Raw genomic sequence first — 24,233 nt, forward strand, 5'->3', positions numbered from 1 at the left:
ATATTATCATTTACTTATATTAGGCTATAAGCACTAATACAACAATCCCTTGAAGACAGGGATTGGTACATATCCTTATAACTCCCACAATTTATTATATATCAAAGTTGTTTGCTAGATATTCAGGGTTTTTTTTTTTAATAAGCAACACTTGGTTTTTATTTTTCATCTTCTTAGTTTTAGTCATTGTATTTGGTGTACAGTCATATCTAGGCTTTTTTTAAACTCTCATTTATTCGAGACTAATAAAATTAAACATGATTTCATGTGCTTAGTGGTCATTTGTATATCTTCTTCTGTGTGGTTATCTTTTGTTAAGAAGTGGTTTTTTAATCAAAATACAATTGACATATTAGTTTCAGATGTTCAGTTCAGTCACTCAGTCATGTCCGATTCTTTGCAACCCCATGCACTGCAGCACGCCAACCTTCCCTGTCCATCACCAACTCCTGCAGCTTGCTCAAACTCACGTCCATCCAATCAGTGATACCATCCAACTATCTCATCCTCCCTTTTCTCTTTCTCCTCCCGCCTTCAATCTTTCCCAGCATCAGGGTCTTTTCCAGTGAGTTAGCTCTTCGCATCAGGCTCAGCTTCAGCATCAGCTCTTCCAATGAATATTCAGGACTGATTTCCTTTAGGATTGACTGGTTGGATCTTGCAGTCCAAGGGACTCTCAAGAGTCTTCTCCAACACCACAGTTCAAAAGCATCAATTCTTCAGCACTCAGCTTTCTTTATGGTCCAACTCTCACATCCATACATGACTACTGGAAAAACCATAGCTTTGACTAGATGGATCTTGTCGGCAAAGTAATGTCTCTGCTTTTTAATAATGCTGTCTAGGCTGGTCAAAGCTTTTCTTCCAAGGAGCAATCATCTTTTAATTTCATGGCTGCAGTCACCATCTGCAATGATTTTGGAGCCCAAGAAAATAACATCTGTCACTGTTTCCATGGTTTCCCCATCTATTTGTCAAGAAGTGATGAGGCCGATGCCATGATCTTCGTTTTCTGAATGTTGAGTTTTAAGCCACCTTTTTCACTCTTCTCTTTCACTTTCATCAAGAGGCTCTTTAGTTCTTTGCTTTCTGCCATAAGGATGCTGTCATCTGTGTATTCGAGGTTATTGTTATTTCTCCTGGCAATCTTGATTCCAGTTTGTGCTTCATCTAGCCCAGCATTTCTCATGATGTACTCTGCATATAAGTTAAATAAGCAGGGAAACAATATACAGCCTTGACATACTCCTTTCCTGATTTGGAACCAGTCTGTTGTTCCTGTCCAGTTTTAACTGTTGTTTCTTGACCTGCATGTACATTTCTCAGGAGGCAGGTAAGGTGGTCTGGAATTCCTACCACTGTTAAGAATTTTCCATAGTTTGTTGTGATCCACACAGTCAAAGGCTTTGGTGTAGTCAATAAAGCAGAAGTAGATGTTTTTCTGGAACTCTCTTGCTTTTTTGATGATCCAATGGATATTGGCAATTTGATCTCTGGTTCCTCTGCCTTTTCTAAATCCAGCTTGAATATCTGGAAGTTCTCGGTTTACATACTGTTGAAGTCTCGCTTGGAGCATTTTGAGCATTACTTTGCTAGCATGTGAAATGAGTGCAATTGTGTGGTAGTTTGAACATTCTTTGGTATTGCCCTTCTTTGGGATTGGAGTGAAAGCTGTCCCTTTCCAGTCCTGTGGCCACTGCTGAGTTTTCCAAATGTGCTGGCATATTGAGTGCAGCACTTTCACAGCATCATCTTTCAGGATTTGAAATAGCTCAACTGGAATTCCATCACCTCCACTAGCTTTGTTCATAGTGATGCTTCCTAAGGCCCACTTGACTTCACATTCCAGGATGTCTGGCTCTAGGTGGGTGTGGTTATGTAGGGTCTTCTGTGTATTCTTGCTGTCTCTTCTTAATATCTTCTGCTTCTGTTAGGTCCATAGCATTTCTGTCCTTTATTGTGCCCATTTTGCATGAAATCTTCCCCTGGTATCTCTAATTTTCTGGAAGAGATCTCTAGTCTTTCCCATTCTATTGTTTTCCTCTATTTCTTTGCACTGTTCACTGAGGAAGGCTTTCTTATCTCTCCTTGCTATTCTTTGGAATGCTGCATTCAAATGGGTCTGTCTTTCCTTTTCTCCTTTGCCTTTAGCTTCTCTTCTTTTTCAGCTATTTGTAAGGCCTCATCAGACAACCATTTTGCCTTTTTGCATTTCTTTTTCTTGGGGATGGTCTTTATCACTGCCTCCCTATAGAGTGTCACGAACCTCCATCCATAGTTCTTCAGGCACTCTATCAAATCTAATCCTTTGAATCTAATTGTCACTTCCACTGTATAATGGTAAGGGATTTGATTTATGTCATACCTGAATGGTCTAGTGGTTTTCCCTACTTTCTTCAATTTAAGTCTGAATTTTGCAATAAGTTCATGATCTGAGCCACAGTCAGTCCTGGTCTTGTTTTTGCTGGCTGTATAGAGCTGCTCCATCTGGCTGCAAAGAATACAATCAATCTGATTTTGGTGTTGACCATCTGCTGATGTACATGTGTAGAGTCTTCTCTTGTGTTGTTGGAAGAGGGTGTTTGTTATGACCAGTGTGTTCTCTTGGCAAAACTCTGTTAGCCTTTGCTTTGTTTCATTTGTTTCACATGTACAATGTAACAGTTCAGTATTTGTATATATTGTGGAATAATCCCCACAGTAAATGTAGTTAAGATCCATCACCACACACTTACACATTTTTGTGTGAGTGAGGGGAACTTATAAGATGTACAGTTTTAGCAACTTTCAAATATTCTTAACTCTAGTCACCATGATGTACATTATATCCCCAAGACTTATTTATTACAGATAGATGTTGAATAAATGAATTAAGAATTTTTAAATTGGGTAGAAGAAAACCTAGAAAAGAAGTGCAGGGGGTCATCTGAGAGGTAGGAAGGCCAGGAAAATGTAGAGCCACAGGCAGGTACATGTTGTTATACATTTGTCAAAACCCATAGCATATGCAACACTGAGAGTGAACCCTAATGTAAACATGAAAGCTGGGTGATAAAGACATATGCATGGAAGTTAATCTTGGTAACAAATGTCCCACTCTGGTGGGAGGCTACGCATGTGCATTGGGCAGAGGATTTATGGGAACTCCTGCACTTTCTCAGTCATGTCCGACTCTTTTCAATCCCATGAACTGTAGCCTGCCAGGCTCCTCTGTCCATGGAATTCTCCAGGCAAGAATACTGGAGTGGGTTGCCACTTCCTTCTTCAGAGGATCTTCCAAACCCAGGGATCGAACCCAGGTCTTCTGCATTGCAGGCATATTCTTTACCCTCTGAACCATCAGGGAAGCACTTTCTACTCCATTTTGCTGTAAACCTAAAATTGTTCTGCAAAAAAAAAAAAACAAAAAAACTGTCTACTAAAAAAAAAAAAAAAAAAAAAGGCCAAGCACAAAATGTTCAAGGAGGAGCAGGTGTTTGGTCAGGAGAGTTAATTGTTGCTGAGCCTGGGACAAGAATGGAAATACGTCCCTCGATTAGTGATGTGATTACACTGGTCTCACTTAGGTGAGAACAGTTTCTGCCAAGTGATGGGGTGGGAGCTAGACTGGAGAAGACTTAAGAGAATGGAAGGCAAGAAAATTATTAACAGAATACAGAAAAGCCTTTCAAGAAGTTTCACTGGTGCTCATGAAAGAATATCACATGAGTAGGGCAAAGGATATTCTCTTGCCAAAGAGGACAGAATGTGAACGTGCTCAAGCCTCTGGATTAGCTGCTAAATTCCTATGACAGAGGCATCTGCTCGCTTGTCCCATGAGTGTGCAATCAGTAAATTCCATGCTGCAGGAAATCTTACAGGTCAAATGCCCCACGTTCTTTTTTTCTCTTTGGCTGTGCCAGTCTTAGTTGCAGTATTTGGGATCTTAGTTACAGCACGTGGGATCTAGTTCCCTGACCAGGGGTTGAACACAGGCTTCCTGCATTAAGGGAGTCTTAGCCACTGGACCACCAGGGAAGTCCCGCCTCAGGTTCTTTAATAAATATCTTTGAGCAAAAGACAGGGCTAGAAGCAGAACCTAAGGATTTTAACAAGCTTTTAAGAGTTTTCTTTTTTTAATTAACTAGCAAGTCTAAACTATATGGTCTAGAGATGACCATCTGTGTGATAAAATTGTAAAGAAATGCAAGGAAGTGATCACCATAAAAAGTCAGGAGAGTTGTTACTTTTGGGGGAGGTGGGAGCAGTGACTGAGTCAGGGCACACGAGATTTCTACGTGGTAGTGTTATCATAATTCATTCAGCTCAAGAGGAAGTCTGGCTATAGAGAAAAGAATCACATGGAGAGAGATACGTGAAATTGAAGAAGGGGTGTGTAGGGGTGTGTGTGTGTCTCGCAATGGCAGAAGCAGGCAGGAACCACTGGGGCAGTCATTCTCGTCCCTCTCCCCATGGTGCTCCGAGGTTCTCAAGCTCTTCCACTTCTGTGAGGCAGAAAGGGCAAGGGTTATTCTCCCGATTTTATGGTTGGAAAAACTGAGGCCTGAGTGTGTATGACTTGCCCCAGGTCACACTGCTCATCAAGGGTAGAGGCTGCCCAGATCCCAGGCCCCAGACAGGAGTGAGCAGGGCAGCTGGCTCACCCAGCCCTGCCCTGTCCCCTGCAGGAATTGCTGAGATTCTGATGAACAGACCAAGTGCCCGCAATGCCCTGGGGAACGTCTTCGTCAGTCAGGTGAGTAAGGGCGGGCACCAGGGTGGGCTGGGGCTGAGCTGGGAGGTATCTGATCTGGTCTCCTCTGCAGCTGCTGGAAGCTCTGGCCCAGCTTCGGGAGGACCGTCAAGTGCGTGTCCTGATCTTCAGGAGTGCAGTGAAGGGTGTGTTCTGCGCAGGTGGGTTTCCTTCCTTGCCCCCAACCCAGGGCTCAGCAGGGCTCCCACCAGCCTGCATTTAGGGAATATTTAGGTTGTTTTAGCACAGGACTCGGGCTTCCCAGGTTGCCCTCGTGGTAAAGAACCCACTTGGGGATACAGGAGACACTGGTTTGATCCCTGGGACGGGAAGATTCCCTGTGGGAGGAAATGGCAACCCACTCTGGTATTCTTGTCTGGAGAATCCCCATGGACAGAGGAGCCTGGCGGGCTATAGTCCATAAGGGTGCCAAGAGTCAGACATGACTGAAAAGACTTAAAACACAGCACAGGACTCATTCCCATTTAAAGATATGAACTCAGAGGTGAAATTCCTTGCTTAGAGCAACACAGCTAGTGAGAATTTGATTAGAACTTGACCTTTCTGACCCCCAAATCCTTGTTCTTTCTGTTCTGACCCTTCATTGAGGAAATGAGAAAACGGAGTCCAACGACACTCACTAGGTCTGTGGCCAAGATAGGACTGACTTACTGCCCCTTTGCCTATCTACAAGATTTCAGTCCCTGTCAATGAAACTCTTCCATGTCTCTGCACCATTTGGTCCTCACAACAGGGCAAGCACCACGCACTTCCTTTCAAAGATGAGAAATGCTGCATCCCAGGCCCACAAGAAGAAGCAAGCGAATGAGAGTTAAGAACTGACTCTGGGGTGGCTGTGGAGGGGGCACTGGGGAGACGGGAAGAGGCTGCGGAGGACGAGGGTGGGAAGTGAGTGATTCTTAGGCAGTTTCAAGGGCATGTGGCTCAGTCCCCAGGCCTCAACTGTCAGGATCCCGGTGAGCAGCCTGGGGCGGGAGGTGGCAAGGGAAGTATGCGGACCAATCTGCCTGACCCCGCTGCCCTGGTCGAGGCCCTCCTCCTACTCCGGCCTCTTCCTTTGGCTCCCCCATGGTCTGACGTCTTCCATCATGGTCACTTCATGACTGTTAGCCCCGCTCCTCACCACCCCCAGCAAAGGACAGGAAAAGAAGGGGGCAAGCAGGAGGTCTGAATCTGCCTCTGATTTGCTCTGGAATCCTGGGCTAGTCCCTGTCTCTCTCTGGGTCTCAGTTTCCTGATCTGTCACTGAGGGGCTAGGACTAATCAGACTCCCAAAGGCTCTCCCAACTGACTTTCCCATAATCTAGGACTTGCAGAGAGTACGTTCACCCCCTATTCATGACTCAGGCTCCAGCTGTCTGGCCTTCAGTGACCCTCCACTGTCACTGCTCTCACCAAGGACCCTGCCCCCCCCATGCCACTGTCCCTGCACTCACTCCTCATCTTACGTGACCTTCAGCATCACCCACCAAGCCCTTCTTTTAAAAAATAATTATACCTGATGTATGCCAATTATTTCTCAATAAAACAGGAAAAAATAAATTTTTATTTTATTACTATTTAATGTGTTTTGTGAGTTGTCACAAATATGTACATTATACAAAATTTACATTTAATCACAAAATTTACATTTTAATCACTTTTAAGTGTAAAATTCACTGGCATTAAGTGCATTCACAAGGTTATTCAACAATCACCACTATCCATTTCCAGAAAACTTTCATCATCTCAATAAACTACATACTGAAGCAATTCCTCCCCATTTCCCTAACACCCAGTAACCTCCATTCTACTCTCTATCTTTACGAATTTGCTTACTCTAAGTGTTTAAGTAGAATCATACATTTGTCCTTTCATGGCTAGCTTATTTCACTTAGCATCATGTACTTCATGTTCATCCACATTGTAGCATATTGCAGAATTTCTATCCTTTTTAAAAAAGAATAATATTCCTTTTCACATACATATTCCACATTTTTTTAATCCATCTGTTGATGGACTTGGGTGGTTCCCACATTTTGGCTATTGTGATTAATACTGCTACGAACACTGGTGGGCACCTATCTGTTTTGAGTCCTTGCTTTCAATTCTTTGGGGTATATACTTAGGAGTAAAGTGGCTGGACCACATAGTAATCCTACTTTGAACTTTTGGAGGAAGCACCAAAATATTTTTCACGGCAGCTGTATCATTTGAGATTCCTACCAGCAGTACATCAGAGTTCTCCACACCAATGTCAACACTTTTTTTGTTACTTATAATCACCGTCTGAATGGGTACAAAGCACTATCCTATTGTGGTTTTTACCTGCATTTCCCCAATGATGTTGAGAACACTTTGCAGTGCTTACTGCCTTATCTTCTTTTTTAAATATTTATTTGGCTGCACTGGGTCTTAGTTGAGGGACACAGGATCTTCAGTCTTCATTGTCACATGCCACCTCTTAGTTCCGGCATGAGAGCTATAGTTCCCCAACTAGGGATGGAACTTGGGCCACCTGCATTAGAAGCCCAATCTTAGCCTCTGAACTAGCCGGGGAATCTCACTGGCTTATTTTCCTTGGAGAAATGTCTACTCAAGTCCTTTGTTTGTTTGTTTTTGGCCACTCTGCATAACTTGCATGATCTTAGTTCCCCAAACAGGGATCAAACCGTGCCCCCTGCAGTGGAAGCATGGAGTCTTAAACCACTGGACCACCAGGGAAGTCTTTTTTATTTGTTTTTAGTTGTAGGAAATCTTTATGTATCATAGATATAAGTTCCTTACCAGATGTATGATTTACAAGTTATTTCCTTCCATTCATGGGTTGTCTTTGCTCTCTTCATAATCTCTTCTGATGCATTAGTTTTTAATTGTGATGAAATCCAACTTATCTTTTTGTTGTTGTTGTGTCTCTCTTTTTTTGACTACCCTCCTCCCTCCCTGGCTTCCCTGACGAGTCTTCCTGGTGTTTCTCTTTCCTCTCTGGCCGCTTCTCTTCAGGTTTCCACTGCTGGATCCTTTGACAGCCTGGGATTCAGTGCCAGGTCATTTCCCAAGGGCTGTCACCCTTGCATCTGCAGGTGCAGACCTGAAGGAGCGGGAGCAGATGACTGAGGCAGAAGTGGGGCTCTTTGTCCAGCGGCTTCGAGGCCTGATGACTGAGATTGGTGAGGGTTCTGGAGTGGGGAGGAGGGGCGCATTCAGGGGTCCTGCTGATCCCAGCCTCACCCAATCTACCATACTCTAAAGACAGAATGATTTCTGTTGTGAGCTCTGTGGAGAGATGATTCTCCCAGGGAGAGGGGCAGGGACAAGGAATTCTACAAGGAGGAGGGTGCCACGAGGGTCCAAAGGGCACTGGCTCCCCAGCATTAGTGCCCTGCTAGTTCTGACGCCCAGCCCTGTGCCCTCAGCGTACAAGCCTGGCCATTCCAGAGTCAACTTTCAGCAAGCATGCTTGCAGGCTTTGACAAACGCTTGTTCTTTTTCTGGAATATCCCTCCTAGGCCATATGAACTGTTTATGGATTTTTTAAGACAACCAGTGCCGCCTCCTCCAGGAAGCCATCCCTGGCCCATCATCCAAGCTTCCTTTCTCAGATCACTGATCACCCTGGGTCGTCATCACCTGTTTGCCCGTTGGCCTTCCCCATGTCAGATTCAATTCTGTTCCCAACACACAGAATGAGAAGGAAGAGTAAAAAGGCGGGTCCTGCGGAGGCCCACAGGAAGGTGGGCATGACTAGGTATCACTCTGCCCATCCATCTCCCCACTCCTATTCCCCAGCGGATCCCACAACTTTCCCCAGTGGGAAAACTGACTGCTAAGATAACCTGGCTGAGGTACCAGGTAAGCTCCCCAAACTTGGGACCAATGAAGCCTTCTATCACAACCAGCTAGACCGTCTCCTACCCTGAGACACTGTCCTGGTCCTACCAGGGCCTCGCAGGCTGAGCCCTCCTTTGTCTCCACAGCAGCGTTCCCTGCACCCACCATTGCAGCTATGGATGGGTTTGCCTTGGGTGGAGGCCTGGAACTTGCCCTGGCCTGTGACCTCCGAGTGGCAGGTACTGGGTACAGGGAGACGTGTGGAAGGGTGGGAGGGAAGAGTGAATGAAACGAGATAATTCTGGGGATTCTGCAGCCAGCCACTGCTCTCAGCTTTCCAACAAACCCCAGAACTAAAGGCAAAGTGGGAGCCAAGGAATTCAGGCAGCAGTGGTTCCCCACCCACCGCCCAGCCCCTGACTGCTACAGGACTAGTCCCTTCTCAGAGTCAGCTGCCCTCAGCTCAGGACTGCTCATACCAACCCCAGGGCAACTGCTGACACAACTAGAAAGAACATAGAGAGCAAAGGTTGGGGACAAAGGTATCTATTCAGTCTTCCAGTTCTGTCCAAGCCAGCTTTATCGATCACATTGTGAACAAAGGTGAGCCATGAGGGCAGTCTATGCCCAGTTAATCACAAGCATGACTGGGCAGAAACAGTGCCCTACAGTAGCTCTATCAGAATCCACAGAGGTTTGCAGTAGTAGCTCAGAGAAATTGAACTTTGAAGTGTGGAGGGCCGGGAGGATGAAGATAACTGACTGCTTTTTAACCTTGCGGACTTGGTGGTTAGTTGTGCCCTTTTTAGAGCCGATCAGAGAAGATATGAGACTTCCCTGTAGCTCAAACAGTAAAGAATCTGCTTGCAATGCAGGAGACCTGAGTTTGATCCCTGGGTCAGGAAGATCCTCTGGAGAGGGAAATGGCAATCCACTCCAGTATTCTTGCTTGGAGAATCCCATAGACAGAGAAGCCTGGAGGGCTAAAGTTCATAGGTAAAGAGTCGAACACAACTGAGCGCCTAACACTTACTTACTTACTTTAGAGAAGATCTGAGTGTCATCACGGTGCTACTACTTCTCCTGCCACCAAGAACTTTTTTTTAACATGTAGCCCCAGGCATAGAGGGACTTTATATCCACATGATACATAGCAAAGAGAAGCCATCAAAATACCAGGTCAGGTCATAGCACCAACTCTGGTTCTACCTGCCTGTTTAGGGGAGCTAACTTGCAGGGTTTGATGGATAGGAGGGTGAATGTAAACCCCTCCCTCCCATACTGCATGGTTCAGAGGGACTGTGTTGAGGGAATTCAGGAGAAGCCTGTGGGGTGGGACACTCAAGGAGGGATTCTCACAGGAAGTGCAACTCAGAAAAAAGGATGTGAATCAGAATACAGGAAAAATTCAGGCTGGCAAAAAGCTGGGAGGGAAAACTGGTAGAAGCAGGAGTCACTGACACACTAGGCCAGACCAGACTTAACATGAGACTAAGAATCCATTAACTTACAAATAGGTACTGGGTGTCATCCAGGAACCCTTCCTTGTTCTAAGCACCATGACCTCACTTAATCCTTAACAACTCTATAAAGCAGGTAAAAGAGACGTTATCATTTTTTTTCCCCCATCCACAAGGCTCAGAAAGGCTAAGAGTTGCTCAGTGAGTCGTGGAGGTAGGGTGAGTGCTGGGCCTTCTGACTTCCAGGTTAGGGCTCCTCTTCCAAAGGTAGTGACTGGAGGAGCCTGGCTGTAGCCACACCATGAGGGAAGTAATTGGCTGGAAGGGTGAGCAGAGCCCACAGAGTGTCTCTTATCCTCTGGGATTGGAGCTGGAAGACAGGGTGGGGGCTTCACTCTGTTTTGTCTAAGCAGCTTCCTCGGCTGTCATGGGACTGATCGAGACCACCCGAGGGCTCCTCCCAGGAGCAGGTAATCTCAACACACACCATCCATTCTTCTCTACTTGTTCAACTCCACTCTATCCAGCATAATTCCCTACTTTCCTCTTTTGCCCTATGTTCTGGGGTCTCCCCTGCCAGCCTAACCCAATCTCGTCCTCTGAGAGGTCTTGGCTGACTCCCAGCCAGGGCCTCCTCTGGGCCCCCACATTCCATGAGGATTCCCCATCCCTACTCCATCCTGGCAGGAGGGACTCAGAGGCTGCCTCGATGCCTGGGGGTGGCCCTGGCGAAGGAGCTCATCTTCACAGGCCGAAGACTGAGTGGGGAACAGGCCCAGGCTCTGGGGCTGGTGAACCACGCTGTGGCCCAGAACGAGGAGGGCAATGCTGCCTACCACCGGGCACGAGCACTGGCCCAGGAGATCCTGCCCCAGGTACAACGGCTGCTCAGCACGGGCGGGCCTGTGCCACTGGGGACCACGGGTGGGGAAGCCAGGGGGCAAGGGTGTCTCATGCAACCACACAAGATCCATTTTCCCAGATTTATAAAATTAACCATCTCTGGCGGTTTTGCTTCCATTCATCCATCTAGTAAATAATACTAAATCAGATTTTAAGTTAAGATGAAAACTGAGTTCCGAGGAGCTGGGATCAATTAAGCTTGAAAATCCTCAGAAGAGCCTGTAAAACAGAACTTCCTGAGATGATGCAAATGATCTGTATCTGTGCCATCCACTAAGGCAGTCACTAGCCACGTTTTGTTGCTATGTCCGACTCTGTGCGACCCCACCGACTGTAGCCCAGCAGACTCCTCTTGTCCATGGTATTTTACAGGCAAATATACTAGAGGCGGCTACCATTTCCTTCTTCAGGGGATCTTCCCAACCCAGGGACTGAACCCGAGGCTCCTGCTTGCCAAGCAGTTTTTTACCCTTGAGCCACCTGGGAAGCCCCACTAGCCACATTACTTAAATTAAAATTTTACTTTCTCAATTACACTTCCCATATTTTAATGCTAACAGACACATCTGGCTGTTGGCTATTGTACTGGACATTGAAGCATGAATGTGTTCCAAAATTGAAAATGCAAGATTGTTTAAAGCAGATAAAGAACTACCAGCCCATCTTTCGACCATACTACGTGGTGGAAAAGCACTTGAAATACATGATGTAGGACATGTGTTAAGACCCATACTTTTTTTTAATCCTCAAAGAGCCTATTAGCATAGTCTCCCCAAAAGTGTAGATTCCCAGGGAGATGTAATCTCCAAGTACCCGAGAGGCTCCACTGGCTTCTCACTTCTCTAAGAGAGCCAGAGGGACGTCCCAAGTTTCCACAAAGATAGGCAAGCAGCTGAAATGGAGCCAGGTTCTGTTAAGTTGTAATACTCACTGAGCCCATATGGTGCACCCTCATCCTTCAGACACGACCAGACACAAGCAATCCTGGGTACTTTAATAGTGTCCCAGTGTTAGGACAATCCAGGTGAGGTGATCATGCCTGTCGCGTCTGTGCTGTAACAGACCCAACAAGGTGAAGCGACTGCTCATCAAAGTCAAAGAAAGTGACTGCACCACCACAAAGACAGACACTGTTTTGGCATCCATTCTGCATAATACAGAAATACAGATGATAACTAGCATTTTAAAGAGTGCAGACCATGTACACAATTTCTAAAGAACAAACTAAATCTTTAATGGATTTCAAATACAAAAAATTAAAAACATGTTACAAAAGTAATATAATATTGTTAACCATACGCTATCATTTTAATATTATTAACACAATATTTGTATTAATCATGAAAAGTAAAAAAGAGTTATCTTATTTAGGGGGGAAAAAAAAATCTCCCTCAAATAATCCTGCCTCTTTTTACAACTTTGAGATCTTTACTTACTTGCTTAGTTACTTGAGGGCAAGGAGTATAAAAAACTGATGGTAAGTTTGGTTTAAAAGCATTTGTTTTGTCTTCATTTCTTGTTTATAGTTTCATCACATATAAATGGAGAGTCTGAAGCTGTTCATTTTAATGCTGTCGTGTTTCTCTTATACTTGGTCAGAAAGTCTGAACTGATAACAAAACTCGGAGTGACTCGGGGTAGCAGCTGATTACACTTACACAGACTGAGGGGTCTGTTTGTAGACTCTAGGGTTTGTCTTTTTGCATAAAATAAATAACTGGGTCTTTGAGCTTAGTCTCACGACTTTTCAATATATTGAAATAATGGTATTTTACTAATTACTAGTATTTCAGTATTTAAAAGTAGCTTTCCATACCAGAACAACAGCCTACCAAAAACTAGTATTAGAATCACGAATGCAAATCCTGGGGCATTCTGATGCAACCTGTTTAACTTCCAGGTGAGTTACTGAGTGCCAAATATGAAAAGATTCCTTATGGGCTGAGTGCAAGAGATGCTGTTGTAGACAGCTGCCCTCTAGTGGACAAATTACCAAAACCAGCAGTGAAATTGCTCCAGAGATTACAGCCCCAAAGAGCCTATCAATAAACACAAGGTACAGAAATTAACACTCAGATTTTCCCTTTAAACAGTAAATATACTTTACCCTTTGAATATGGATTTGAATACATTTTCCATTTGAACATCAAAGTAATGGAACATCCTGTGGCAACTGTGACTCACCGTTCTCATTTCCAAATAACACAATGATCCATCGTATTTCTACCTGAGCTTCACAGAGTGTTCCATTCAACAACACAAGTTGGAACTGTGAAGGTTCACTTATACATGGATTTTTTTCCCCACTAAATACATACTACAGCACTACACGATCCAAGGTTGGTTGAATTTGTGGATGTAGAACTCTTTAAGTTCTGTGCAGATTTTTTACTGCATGGACAGTTGGTTCGCCCAAGCTCTGGGTTGTTCAAGGGTCAACTACATATATGTACACACACATACTCAGAAACATAAATATGTGTGTTTTCAACACAGGGACAACATGCTATATAGTTTTTAATTTTCTTCAATGAGAAATTAGTAGTTATATTCATGATAAACAAATCAAAAAGGATAGAAGAATAAGAAGGACATAGAGTAAAAATCAAAAGTAGGGTGACCCTGTTATCCTGGGGCTGTCCAGGTTCAAAGTGAAAAGTCCCACATAGTAAAACACTTCAGTCACTGGCAAAAAGACAAGTGTTTTGGGTCACCTAAACAGTCCTCAGTCCCCCAGTCACTCTCCCCAGAGATGACCACTGTTAACAGTTCGCATACTCTTCCAGAAATATTAATTGTACATGTAAAATATACACATATACTCACATATCTAATTCTAAATTCCTTTAGGACAATTTAGGGAACAAGGAACACACCTTTAAAGGCTAGTCCAGTTCTAACTGACGTTTGAAAACATAAACTATGCACAGAAAAGAATTCAATCAGTATGGAAAAGTATAAAACAAAAAGTGAAGTTCTTCATTCTCATGACCTTTCTCCCCAAAGACACATCACACCAACACCTTCTACACAAACTGAATAATATACACAGCACGATGCAGCTTCCTTTTTTCATCTTATATGTTGCAGAGTTGCTCATTTCAGCACATACTTATCAACCTCATTCATTTAAAAACTGCACACTTTGTCATTCATGGTATGGATGTGCCATCATTTAACCAGTACTCTAGTGAGGAACATTCACATTACTGACATCTTTATGCTCCTGAAAAAGAGCTGGAGTGATTAACTTTGTACATCTTAGTGTACTCTTGGAAGTGAATCTATAGGGTAGATGCCTACATGGAGTTACAACATGAAAGAGCATGGGCATCTATCTAATCTGTCAGTTCTTGTCAAACTGTCCTCCTGAAGCATTGTTCCAGTTTACTCTCCATTCAATTATGTGTGCAAATACTTCTCATCAATAATGGGCATTACCAACCTTTACAGTTCCCAAGTGTGAAGTGAAAAGGAGCACCTAACTGTTCTGATCTACGTTTCTTTAAAAGTAAAGCTGAGCACACCTTGTGTCTTTTTTTCTTTTTTGTGAACTAGCTTTCCATACTGTGTGAATGCTAAAAAGTATATATATATATATATATAAGCTTTTTGTAAAGGAAATGCTTCTGTCACAATATCACAAATATATTCTCCCAGATCTTGATTTTTGCTTGAATCTGTGGTATTTTTCCCAGTCTGAAGTTCATCTTTATGTAGCTAGTTTTTTCATTTATGGTTTCCATGCTAACAGACTTTTTAAATTGTTCTTTCCTGATAAAGTCTTACAAAACCTTCAAATAATACAATATGAACAAAATAGGAGGCAAACGCACTCCTCACCTGGAAGTGCGGTGGGGGATGGACAGCCAGACCTGCAGTGGCACAAAATAATTAGAAGCAAGACCAATGAGGCAAAGATGGTCACTTTGGTGCTCTTGCTTCCAAGTGGCCCTACAAAATGGCCCTCAGGATTTCAACCCCGGCCTGTCAGATTCCAAAGTCCAAGTTCCTACTACTGACCTTTTTCACCCTACTGGGGTAAAACATGCTTTCAGTGGAGGCTTGCCTTTGTTGAGATGAGAGGGGTAGAGGAAGGGACAGGAGTGGGAAAGGTGACTGGGAATCAGATCCAAGCTTTGCCGCTGACTGAACAAATGTGGCCAACTGTTTCCCCACCCTGAGCCTCAATTAAACCCCTCCTGAAGGGCTGGGGAGCAGCCTGTGACCGTTAGACAAGTCTGTGGGTGGGAAAGCATGTGTACAGTGGAGTATGTTGTACATGCTGGAGGCATGTATTAACTGACAAGAATTCCAGATGGTCAGGACTAGGAGGGTTAGGGATCGGTTAGGCTTCCTTCATTATTGAAAAGGAACATCAGCTAATGAGTAGGTGTAACACTAACAAAAGTAAACACTGTCACTAGAATAGCTGGATTTCTACCCAGACCTGTTCCTCATCATGGAGCTTGTGTGCCTGTGAGCACCAACTGATCCCCTCAACCAAGCGTTTGCTTTTCCCTAGGCCCCCATTGCTGTGCGGCTGAGCAAAGTAGCCATTGACCGAGGAATAGAGGTGAGAGGGTTCTGGGTCGGAACTTAGCATCTGCTAAGGTCAGTGGGGTGGCTGGGAGGCAGTGCTTTCAGGGCACACAGATGGACAGCACAGCCGGAAAGAACTCAGGAATCAGACTCTTCTAATAGACTTGGAGCCCGAACCTCTCTCTTTGTGCCTTAGTTTTACCCATCTACAAAATGAAGTTTGGCCAGGTAAAAATACTCCAAATTATATTTTATCCTCATTTCTCTCCCTTGGAGAGAGAAGGTAGCTGAAGTCCATAAAGGGTAAATGACTTATCTGGGGTCACAGAGCAAATGAGTTACAAGAACCCAGGTCTGCATGGCTATCAGTCCATGTTCTCAGGATTATGCTGGTGGTCAGCAATGCGGCCTCAGAGACGGGGCTCAGGCATGCTGACTTGGCTGCAGCTAACTCATCCTACACATCAACTTATTCATTTATTACACACTAAACCTAGATCTGAACTGGGACACCGGAATGAATCAAATATGGTCACTGCCCCCAAGGTGGGGAGAGGGACTGACACAAGTCACTAATAAAAAGTCAAGTACCAAATAGACAGCCTGGAGAGGGTAGAGCTGAACCATCCATGGGGCTACTGGGTACAGGGCTGGACAGTGCTGCGTTGGAGAATGTTTTCTAGAACTGGGGTTTAGGCTGGATAAGAATTCCAGAAAAATTGGAAAGTGTGACAGAAAAAAGAGGTGTATAAATAAGCAACTCAACTGAACAGGAGGAAGGGATGAGTGAGTCAGACAGCAGTGAGGTTAGGGGCATGGGCCCTGGTGCTGGACCATCTGGGTTCCAAGACCTGTTTTTCCACACACCGTTGTGTCTTTACACAAATCACTCCACCTTTCTATGCCTCAGATTTCTCAGCTGTGTAGTAGGGAAAATAACTGCTGCTATGAACAGTACTTCTCTTACAATAGTGCCTTTAAGTGAGTAATAACAAGCAGTGGACAGTAGAGACTGGGAAGCTGCCAGGGGCCAAGTCATGCAGGCCTTGGTTCTGAGGGCAGTGGAAAGCCAGCACAGTTCATTAATGGGGGTGACAGGAGACATGGTGAGGCAGCCAGGTGGGGAAGGAGGGGACAATGGCCATGCAAGCACAGCTCACACACTCCCTCCTCATCTCTAAGGCTGTTTGTAATCCCCCCTGTTGTTCCCACAGCCCCCACTCATCCTAGCACTGCTTCACCTCTGTAATGAATGGTGTTCCCTCTCCAGTAGGGGATTCCTTATCACACCATCTCTCTCCATATGGGCTGGCATACAGTAAGCCTGGATAATTCTTTGCTAGAAGAATCCAGGAAACAGCAGGAAGTGGTGTAGAGAGCAGGGCGAGCTGGCGCCCAGGGCACATGGAAGTGGGCAAGGCTGATCCAGGCACCACTTCTTTCCCGCAGGTGGACATCGCATCAGGGATGGCCATTGAAGGGATATGCTACGCCCAGGTACGTGTCTGCTGCCAGTCCTGCATGCTTGTAAGCAGAGGCTAGGCCAGACTGGGGTCCTTGGGTACTATTAGTACATGACCAATTGAACAGGTTCCTCCCAACCCACACAGTCAGTCTTTGGGGCACTCCTCTCCTCAGTCAGCCTGCACTGATCCCAGGGGAGCCACAGAGCACTCTCCAGGGCTGTTTCCTCAGCCATCTAATGGCACCACACCCTGCCCTACTTTGCTGCCCAGATAATCAAAGAGGAACCGGACAGAAAGAAGAGCAGCTTCTGAGTTCTCTGTATCAGTGGCTACTGGTACAGGCCAGGCTGTACCAGCCTAGAGCCCAGGCTGGAGGATGCCAAGGCCTTGATTATTGCCCATAGATTATGTATGCTCGATGGTGGGACAATAAACTGTGGCTGGCCCATTTAGCCCCTTACTCCTTAGTGAGTCAAAAACATTAATCTCCAGGCTAACAAGTAACAAAATCCTCCTAAACGGGGGTTTGGGAACTTGTAGAACCCAATGTAAACCAACTGCATACCAGGATTCAGAGCCAGAGCTCTTACCACAAAGCCTAGTCTTTGTTTTCTACCGAGTAGCCTCATTTCAGACTGCTGAATGAGACTGTGAGCTCTCAGAGGCACATACACTGTGCACAAAATCAGGCTGGTGTGAGGAAACTAAGGAGCCACCAAGGCCCACACGTTTGCATGACCCAACACCAGAGTCCAAAGACAGTGAAAGACTTGGATTCTGGCCTCGCCATGGGCTGAACAACCTTGAGCAAGTCTTTACTGGTTTCTGGACCTGTCCCTGCAAATTGATACTCTGTATGTTGTTTCAGAACATCCCAACCCAGGATCGGCTGGAAGGCATGGCTGCTTTCAGGGAGAAGCGCCTCCCCAGATTTGTTGGCGAGTGACCTCCATTTAACCTGAAGCAAGGGAGATGCACACCTTACAGGGCAGGATCCAGAAGACAGATGTGCAGCACCTCTGCCCTCATTACTTCACCTCTGCCCTCATCATTTCACCTCTGCCCTCATCATTTCACCTCTCTGGGTTCCAGATTCCTCACAAGGACAGTGATGGATAGGAAACGACAGGCACGGTGCCTGGTTCTAGGATGCTGACTATGCCACCTACTGCTCCCCTCATTACTCCTCACCCAGGCGAGCTCATCACTGGAGTTGGGTTTGCTTTGGAGCATACCTGTCTCTCCCTAATAGAACAATAAACTAAGGATAAAACAGACCCCTCTGGGCCCTTATAGCAGGCACTCAAGTCTGATCACTGCGTCTCGGTTATTAGGTGCTCACCAGAGACGCAAGAGGCTGTAAGAACCACCCCACAATGGCCCTGTTTCTCCCTCAGTACAACAGAGATAATAAGGAGACCTTGGTTGTGGTTGAATAGACTCAGCTCTCTGCCAGTTACTCACTGTTTGCCTCAGCCTCCTCAACTATTATAATGAACCTGTCTTGAGGATTAAAAAATAATAAATAAAATACCTGATGTTCCATAACATGAGTTATGATTAATATACTGTGTTCTTTTAAGAACCAGATGAAATCACTGCTGTGAAAACCTTTTGTAAACTGTAGGGTGGCAGGCAAATCTTTGCTGGTGCATTTAATAACTTTCAGGTGCCCTGAGAAGGGAACGATTAACTCAGGTGGACAACATGGAAGATTAAGAAATGGACAGGTAATACTGCAGTTGAAGGCTGAAGGATCAAACAGGCAATGGAGGCAAAGAAGAGGAAAACTGAGGGGAATAGCACAAGCAAAAAAGCAAGATGATGGCACTCTGAAATAAAGGGGGGCTGATATACACATGTGCACACTAGCCTCAGCAGCCCTCCTCCTATACCAAGGCAGGGCAAGAGACAGTCATGTGGTCATTCTTTAACTGATCTGAGCTTCCTAAGCCTGTGCCTGGGCAGGCTCAGGAGTTACTGAACCATGGGCATGGGCATGGACACAGACCAGTAACATTGTTGACTTGCTTTTAAAAACAAATGTGCCTCAAAGCTGTACTCATTTCCTGGAAGGAAAAGTAAGACAAGAACCCAAGTCTTAGGAATCAGCACCAACCCCACAAGCAATTTTTGTCTACTTAGAAGTAACCATCTTGTTGTACTTCCTTCTTCTTATCTGTTGAAGTGAAGTGAAGTCACCCAGTCATATCTGACTCTTTGCAACCCTATGGACTGTAGCCTACCAGGCTCCTCTGTCCATGGGATTTTCCAGGCAAGAGTACTGGAGTGGATTGCCATTTCCTTCTCCAGGGGATCTTCCCAACCCAGGGCTCGAACCCGGGTCTCCTGCATTGTAGACAGACGCCTTTACCATCTGAGCCACCAGGGAAGACTAAAACTATCCCAGAGGACTGTTGAAAATCAGAGAAAATGTACAGAGGTGCCCAATGCTGAACTGGACCTCAACAGGTACTATTTCCCACTCATCCTCCTCACATCAGCCCACGCTTGTATCTGGTAACAGCATGTTCTGACATATGAAACCCAGGTCAGGAAACTAAGACATACTTTTAGAATCATGCACAAGAGTGAATGAGAAAATCTGTGGAGTTTCAGGGCCGTTGAAGGAAGCAGGTCACAAATTCCCCTTATCCAGTGGGACACCAGTGAGCAATAGTTTGAGAAGATAATTTAGAATAAGAATAAACCTCATTTGATTTCAAAAGACGATATGGGGCATTCCAGTTAAGAATCTGGGCAGCTTACAGTATAAAAATCTAATCCTAAAATAAGCTACCAATTTAAAAAAATTGTTTCTTCGAAAAATTTAAATGACTGGCATAACATGTTTCATTGACTGTCAACAATGTGAGGAAGGACTTCATTCCATAGAGCACATTTGCAGAGGACACAAACAAAAGCCTTTCATAGCTTACACTGGGGTTGAGGTTGGTTCTTAGAAAAGCTCATTATTTTTCTCATCCAAGTTAGGTAAGAGCACCTCTTTAAATCTTTGGCACAGTCCTTCCTCTGTTTTGGTCACAGTCGCACTCAAATTAAAAATCTGAGGGACTGAGATTTATACTCGCTATATAATCTTTCATCTAAACACTTCTCAGTCCTGTGACCAGGCCCCACCAGCACCAATTACCCACAATATTATTATGCTCATTCAGTCTAGGGTGTAAAGTTGGAGGAAAAAAGGTCAAAGGTAGACTATCCAAAAATCATAAAAATGTATTTCTCTTTCCTCCACCCAACAAGTGGAAGGTAATTTGGTATGTATTTAAAAAATTTTTTCCCTTCCCTCCAATAGAGGTTCTGCCTTCCAAACAGTACATTTAAACACACATGTTTCCTAGAACTCTTTCATGAATTTTTTTTCCAAAGGCCTCATATAGCCAGGAATAACAACTCAGGAGATTCTTTCAACCATGAAATTGAACATAAATACAGAGGTCACCCATAGGTATTTCTTTTTTTCTTTCCGCTGACAAATACTCAGTTAAGAAATTGGTCAGGGCTAGAGAAAATTAACTGGCACAGCTGTTTGAACAAAAGCTTACAGGTCTTCCCACAGAGTCCAGGGCTTGACTTTTCAAAACTACTGAAAAGGTATTCCAAGAATGATTCCAACTTGATTTGAGATTATGGCTATCACACAAATCCAAACTTCTTATAACTTACAGAAAATCATCCCCCAAAAGGCCAACAAGGCGGTCAGCTCACAAACTCCGACAACTTGTTTCAATCCAACACTTGATTGCTGATACAGCAGAAGGCCTGATACTGAAGACGCAGCACCTCTGAGGCCCTGAGGTTAAGAAGGGCCTTCAACAGAGAGAGGGCCTCTGGTAATTCATAAAGTACATTTTGAAGTCATCTACAATGGAGGCTGCGATCTGCTGTGCTTGGGGGTCTGCCTCACTGTGCTCCAGGATGTCACACAGAAGTTGCAATCCTTCTTCTTCAACTAACATTTTGCAGTATTTGCTGGCTGAAAGAAAATCAAGCGAAGAAACCTAATGTTCAAGTTGGTGTTTTAAATATTCCCAATTACCACATTCATCATTTTAAAGATGCCAATAATGCTTGGCTTACGCAATTTGATAACGGATGATTATTTTATTAAGTTTATTTCCAGACAACTCTATGCTTCAAATATCTCTAGCTAGAAGGATAAGAACTTCTTTTATTACAAAAATAAAAATTTCATGTTCAGGCAGTATGCTGAGCTAGATAACCTAAAAATACCAGAGGCTGGATAAAATATAATTGAAAATTTTTAAATTCATGGTTGAGTGTACAAAGTAAAGGAGTCAGACACAAAGAGCAAAAAAAAGCACTTAAAGCTCATGTAACCTCACCTGTAATTTTTCTGGAGTAGAAAGGGACTGTCAGTTTCAGTAATCTAGGAATTTCAATTTTAACTTGAGGAAGTCAGAAGCAAAAATAATGCATAAATTTGGCCCCTCAAAAGGCCAGATGAGACAAGAGATAAGACAATGAAACATCTCTATCTTGGCCTGGGTTCTGGGGAGAAGTCTTTCCTGAGTCCCAAGTTGGGATCTCAACCCAAGTTGGTACAGGGTTAGCCTAAATGTTCTTGGAATCCTTGAGCTGAGAAATTAATATAAGGATTAGACCAATCCCAGGAAAACCTCCAGAACACTTGACAGAAGCAAATACAAAACTGTACTAAAGGGACATGTCCACAACTCAGTCTGAAAAAGATTCTCTTAATCAGTGAAATAGTCAATTAAACACAGAAACCATGATCCAAAACACATTTAAGGACTTCCCTGGTAGACTAGTGGTTAAGATTTTGCCTTCCAATGCAGGGGACATGGATTCAATCCCTGCTTGGGGAGCTAACATGTCTCATGGCCAAAAAACCAAAACATTAAAAAAAAAAAAAACACAGAAGCAGTTTTCTAACAAATTCAATAGAGTTTAAAATGGTCCATCCACATGAATAAAAATCTTAAAAAGAAAAAACACACAACTAAGACAACCAAGAATGCAGTAAAAAGAAACAAAGACATGGATACTTTTATTTTTAATGGTTACAAGATATGTAGGACTGATTGAGAGAAGATATAAGATATTTCTGATAAATGTTATAAGAAAGGAACAGAGAGAATAGCTGGAGGGTAATACTTTAAAAGAAAATTTTTGAAAATGTTCATCGATTTTGTAAGGTATAACCATGATCTGAAATCCAGAGGCCATAGAACAAAACAATGACTAGCAAAAACAATGAATAAAATCAAGACAATAAACTGGAAAAAAATATTTGCAAGAGTTCCTTCAAATTAAAAAGAAAAGATAAAAAAAAAAAAAAAAAAAAACAGTAAACAACCATAAGCAAAGGAAACCAACAGACAATCCAAATGTAAGAAAAGACAGTTAACCTTACTTAAAATGTCAAGTTAGAATCACTTTCACCTTAGACAGGCAAAGATCAAAAATTCAACTAAAAGTTTTGCAAGAATAAAAGGAAACTGCAAGCTCTCATATATTGCTGATGGGAATGCAAACTGGTTATCAACTCTCTGGAAGACAGTTTAGCAATACCCAACAAAATTATAAACATTCATAACATTTTGACTCAGCTCTGCAAATTATACTCACAAAGTGTACTATGCTTGTACTAATACTATGCTATGTGCAAATGCTAATACTATAAGCCAAGCAATGTTTAAATGCTTTGCAAATGTTAACTCATTTAATTCTCATAACAGTCCTAGAAAACAGGTACTTGGATCCCCATTTTACAGATGAGGAGACTGGGGCACAGAAAGGCTAAGTAACTTGCTCAAGCTTCTACAGTCAGTAAATGGAGAAACAGGGAGTAAAGTTCAAATAGTCTGGTTCTGGGGTCTGTTCTCTTAATCATCAGACATATATATCTTTCCTAAATATATACAGTGTGTGTGTGTGTGTGTGTGTGTGTGTGTGTTTTCCCCTGGTGGTCCACTGGTTAGGACTCCAAGATTCCACTGTAGGGGCCCAGGCTCAATATCTCCTGGGGGAATTAAGATCTCACATGCTGTGGGTGTAGCCAAAAATAAAGAGAAGTGTTAGGGCAAGCTCCTAAAAACCATTTTTCTCTATCAGTTCTTTCCTAATTATTTTGCCACTTTAGCCTTAGAATAATCTTCAGATTCCTCATCATTTACTGTATTCATTCACTTGAACTGTATTATATATGTGAATAGAAAAGAACTGAGAAGTATAATATGTCCATAATTATTTCAGTCTATAAATTATTTCCTACAGTTTTTTGCACATAGGCCCCAATACTTGTTAAAGCTATTTTAAGATAGTTTATGCTTTTGATAGTTAAACATTTCATTAATTCTAAAAGTTATACCTTTAAGATTTTTCAGCATAAAATTAGTCTATAATCCTTTTTATAATACAAATTCTTTAATTCTTTTATACAGAATTAAAGTCTAGGATTCTTTTATAATACAAGCAAAAATTTTAGTAATAATCCTTAGCAAAGAAAAAAAGCCAAGAATTCCCAAGAGGAATTTAAAGCAACAAATGTGGAAAAACATTTAATTTCCTGAGAAACAACTCCTGACATCTGGCCCCCCAGTCTCCCACAAACCACTACAAAGAGGCAAATCTATGTATTACTTATAGGAAAGATAGTATTACGATAAAATATTCAGTGAAGAGAAAGCTATAGGATACCATGCACAGAATGAGCCCATTTTGTCTAAAAACATATGCACGTACAGTATATAATAACCATAGCATATATACAGAAAATTACCTGGAAGGATAGTTATAGTTAGCTAATGAACAGTGCTTGCCTGTGGGGAATAGGAGCGAGAACACACTTTCACTTTCTATATTGCTGACCATCCATCCCCAAATAAATTATAATTCTGTAGCATTTTTTATACTAATACAAAAGCTCTTTAGTTTCTTCTTAAAAAGGGTTAAAATCAGGACATAAGAGAACAATTTTTCAAAATTCCATCTTGAACTTAATCCTTATACAAAAAAATAGCTAAAAAACTATTATTTTTAAATACATACGGTTTTTACTGCAGACATGATACATGGCCCATAGTGCCCAGAGCTGAACCTCTGGTTGAGAGAAGTTGCCAAGGAGCGGGAAAAATGCCTTGAAGGATCTAAGTAAGTACAAAGAAGATATTTCTTCAGAACTCAGGCTAACATCAGGGATATAGTAATATTTTCAACATCCCCGCAGCCACTTCCAGAGTCAATTCTTAATTAAGACAGATGTATTGCTGAGCATATAATTGGAACTAG

At 43.2% G+C, this 24,233-nt stretch overlaps 2 protein-coding genes across 10 annotated transcripts in view; one reads left to right on the forward strand and one right to left on the reverse strand.

Moving 5' to 3' along the window:
- Positions 1-18,482, forward strand: part of LOC102409536 (enoyl-CoA hydratase domain-containing protein 2, mitochondrial) — a 29,224-nt gene extending 10,742 nt beyond the window's left edge. The window contains exons 2-10 of one of the 8 annotated variants that reach the window (XM_025288726.3): positions 4,668-4,735; positions 4,806-4,893; positions 7,816-7,902; positions 8,710-8,802; positions 10,434-10,493; positions 10,711-10,898; positions 15,452-15,502; positions 16,918-16,965; positions 17,803-18,482. In XM_025288726.3, the coding sequence (XP_025144511.3) occupies positions 4,668-4,735; positions 4,806-4,893; positions 7,816-7,902; positions 8,710-8,802; positions 10,434-10,493; positions 10,711-10,898; positions 15,452-15,502; positions 16,918-16,965; positions 17,803-17,880 (761 nt within the window). In that variant the 3' untranslated portion in view covers positions 17,881-18,482. The remainder of the gene's footprint in view (positions 1-4,667; positions 4,736-4,805; positions 4,894-7,815; positions 7,903-8,709; positions 8,803-10,433; positions 10,494-10,710; positions 10,899-15,451; positions 15,503-16,917; positions 16,966-17,802) is intronic. The other 7 variants (XM_044945010.2, XM_044945012.2, XM_044945013.2 and 4 more) reach the window with 7 other exon arrangements.
- A 2,288-nt stretch (positions 18,483-20,770) lies between these two features.
- ZYG11A (zyg-11 family member A, cell cycle regulator) overlaps positions 20,771-24,233 on the reverse strand; it is a gene marked incomplete in the record, with an annotated part of 61,768 nt that continues 58,305 nt past the window's right edge. For both annotated transcript variants that reach the window (XM_045166162.1, XM_045166161.1), the window contains 2 exon segments: positions 20,771-20,934; positions 23,994-24,091. In XM_045166162.1, coding sequence (XP_045022097.1) covers positions 20,771-20,934; positions 23,994-24,091 — 262 coding nt within the window.

The sequence above is a fragment of the Bubalus bubalis genome, chromosome 6, assembly GCF_019923935.1.
Source record: "Bubalus bubalis isolate 160015118507 breed Murrah chromosome 6, NDDB_SH_1, whole genome shotgun sequence".
NCBI lineage: Eukaryota > Metazoa > Chordata > Mammalia > Artiodactyla > Bovidae > Bubalus > Bubalus bubalis.